The sequence below is a fragment of the Camelina sativa genome, chromosome 18, assembly GCF_000633955.1.
Source record: "Camelina sativa cultivar DH55 chromosome 18, Cs, whole genome shotgun sequence".
In the NCBI taxonomy this organism is placed as follows: domain Eukaryota; kingdom Viridiplantae; phylum Streptophyta; class Magnoliopsida; order Brassicales; family Brassicaceae; genus Camelina; species Camelina sativa.
Window position 1 is genome coordinate 10,108,644 of NC_025702.1, and position 2,850 is coordinate 10,111,493.

General features: G+C 33.4%; 1 protein-coding gene across 1 annotated transcript; it reads left to right on the forward strand.

Annotated features, from left to right (window-relative positions):
• On the forward strand, positions 1,109–2,052 carry LOC104760993. Its single transcript, XM_010484005.1, has 2 exons — positions 1,109–1,303; positions 1,601–2,052. The coding sequence occupies exons 1-2, from the start codon at positions 1,121–1,123 to the stop codon at positions 1,937–1,939; spliced, it is 522 nt and encodes a 173-aa protein (XP_010482307.1). The 5' UTR covers positions 1,109–1,120; the 3' UTR covers positions 1,940–2,052.

Here is a 2,850-nt window from a genome sequence, read left to right on the forward strand (position 1 = left end):
CGAAATAGATTTCAGTCATTTGAGAAAAAATTATCTCTGTAAACATAATGGCTACCTCCGCCACTACATACGGTCGTCCGATTTGGAAAATTGGTTTACTTGTCGAAAACTGAAATGAAAAGAGATGTTCTTTATATACTAAAAAAGCACGTTAATTTGTCAAATTATATGAAAAACTAACCTCCCATAAGAGGAAATTAAACACTAAATATAGTTTTTTTTAATAACAAAAACAGGTTAAGCTATATATATAGTTGATTGTTTTAAGTTTGTGTAGCTTGTTTGTTCGACGAAAATATAAAGAAAAAAACGTGAATTTATAATGTTACATCTAGAGGTGCCAGTATAGGTTTGAGTTCCCGAGTCCCGACTTTTGAGATAGGAAAAATGAAATAGAATAACAATCAATGTGCTCTTTAATTTTTATTGGTAGAATATTATTCTGCTTTCTTTCAGAAACATTTTGTGACTTTGGTATAACAAATACAATTAATTTTACATGTTTATGGTAGTGAATTATAAATGAGAAATAGAATAAAAAATGTATATCTAGAAACATCATAGCATTCTATTATTACATTATTTGTATGATACATTATATTTGATGCTTAGAATTTTATGAGTCGGTCAAATAATGTCAATTTTTAATGTTCGAATCATAATACATTCAACATCTCTTTTTTAAAATTTTATGGTTATCTACAAATTTCTCAAAAAAAAAAGTTAATGATAAAAACAAAATTGCATTTTTTTTTTAAAGATAGAAAGTAAGTAAGTGGAAACCTTGGCCAAATCAAAATTTTAAAGAAAGAAAGTAAGTAAGGGGGTAGTATATCTCATATCTATGTAAAGAATTAATTTACAAATCAAAATTATAACCAACTAATGAATAGTACATTTAATAATAAGATTGACCAGAGATTGTTTTAAATTATTTTAGTTTTTATACAGGGAATGATATCTATAAATTTGGAAACTATATCAATTTATTGACCAATTTTGATACAGATTGGTAAGACATTACTTATCTTATATGTCTCCAAAGTAGACTAAGTAGTATATAACCATAACCACAATTCCACGTATGATACAATACCAAAATCTGAATTTTAAAGAAGGGATGATGGCTTCTTCCTCATTCTTTTTTAGCTTCGTGTCTCTGGCTGTCATGTTACCGTGTCTCTTACTCTCTGTTTCGGCCACAAGTTACATTGACACCATATGCAATAAAGCCAAGGGGGACAAAGCCTTCTGCGTCAAAACCTTGAGTGCATACCCTCCCGCAGCCTCAGCCACCAGCACAGTACTAATATATATATATTTTTTTTCAATATTACCAATATATAACTTTGTTACTTACCAAAGGTTCTAGTTTTCGGTCCCTTACATTTTCCTAAAAAAAACTGTTGCTATACATTTTTTCTTATTTATCAAATAAAGTTGGGAACTTATGGTTTTAGTTTGAATATATACATGGTTTTTTCATACAAGTGTATTGAAAATCCTAAAGGTTTTTTCACAGTATTGTTATTGCAAGTACTATGTTTATGTCTCATAACTCAATCATAGACACCTATTTATTTATTATTTTGATGTGTAGTTCCAAGCGGCTGTGGCCACGCTTAGCTTAGGAGCGTCTTATGCCGATAAGTCTGCGGCTTTCGCGGGAACAGCGGCAAAAGTGAATCCGAAGCTGAAAGAGTGTCAAGATGCCTTTGTGCTCATCAGCAGGTCTTGCAAGAGCGCTTCCTCGGAACTCAAGGAAGATCCACAGACTGCTAACTATGACGTCATGCTTTGTTACGACAGCATAACGACGGTGAAGAATTTGGTCGGGAAAAATACAGACAAGGCTTCAAAGACTATCATTTCGATGACAATGATGATGGAGAAATTTCTTGCCCTTGCCGTTGGAGCCACCGAAGCTGTTGGAGGGTAAAGACGACGATGAGAACATTTACCATCGGCTGATCAATACATTTCTTCTTTTGATGGAATGTATTTTTTTTTTTTATCAGAAGAAAAGAAAGAAAAATGAAAACTATGTGTTGAAAAATGAAAACTATTTTAATATATGTATTATTGGAATTTGGTATAAAAACAAATATTACATTTTTTTTTGGTATGAAAAAAGTATTATGTGTTTGTTGGGAAAACGAGCTATTTCCCTCTAAAAACTACGATATCTAGGTAGATAGAGCCCGAACTATAACCCCGATCTATATGTCCCTGAAAAGAAAGTTTGAAATTTATTTCTCCCCAAATCAAAAGTTTGAAATCAAAATCTCCATATATCTGGGTTACATTGGTTTAAGCTTTAACCCCGGAACCAAACCATCCAAACCGATAATAACCCAAATAAACAAAAATAAACTATTTTTCTGGGTTTTAAAAACAAAATTGAAATCAAAGGGGTTTTTAGCCTGATTTTATTTCAAGAACTTTGACGACATTGATCTGCTGTAGCTTCCTCGAAGCAGCACCATCAGCAGCAGCCGGATCAGAAACGTAGTCAAGCTTATTCTTCTTCATCTTTGTCTTCCTCCGTTGCGGATCCCGACGATGCCGCGGCAGCAGAATTTGTAGGTGATGATCCGCTTGCTGCTTCTAATGGACAGGTGATTGTTGGTGTTGAGAGCAATTTTCGTGTGGTGTTACTGTCGCAGATCAATGTGTTTGAGAGTATTCATATTGTGTTTGAGAGTATTCATATTGTGAATCAAGCTGTTAGTGTTATTGTTACTGCTTGTTGTGGGGTTGAAGTGCTCCGGAGAAGCTTGGACGGAAGTATGCGGAGGTTTACATGCCGCTTGATATTGTTTTGTGTGGTGTTAGTAATATCAGACAGAG

Coding starts and splice junctions, on each gene's coding strand:
- LOC104760993 (XM_010484005.1), top strand. CDS start 1,121: ATGATGGCTTCTTCCTCATTCTTTTTTAGCTTCGTGTCTCTGGCTGTC. Junction 1,304..1,600: donor CAGCCTCAGCCACCAGCACA/GTACTAATATAT, acceptor TTTGATGTGTAG/TTCCAAGCGGCTGTGGCCAC.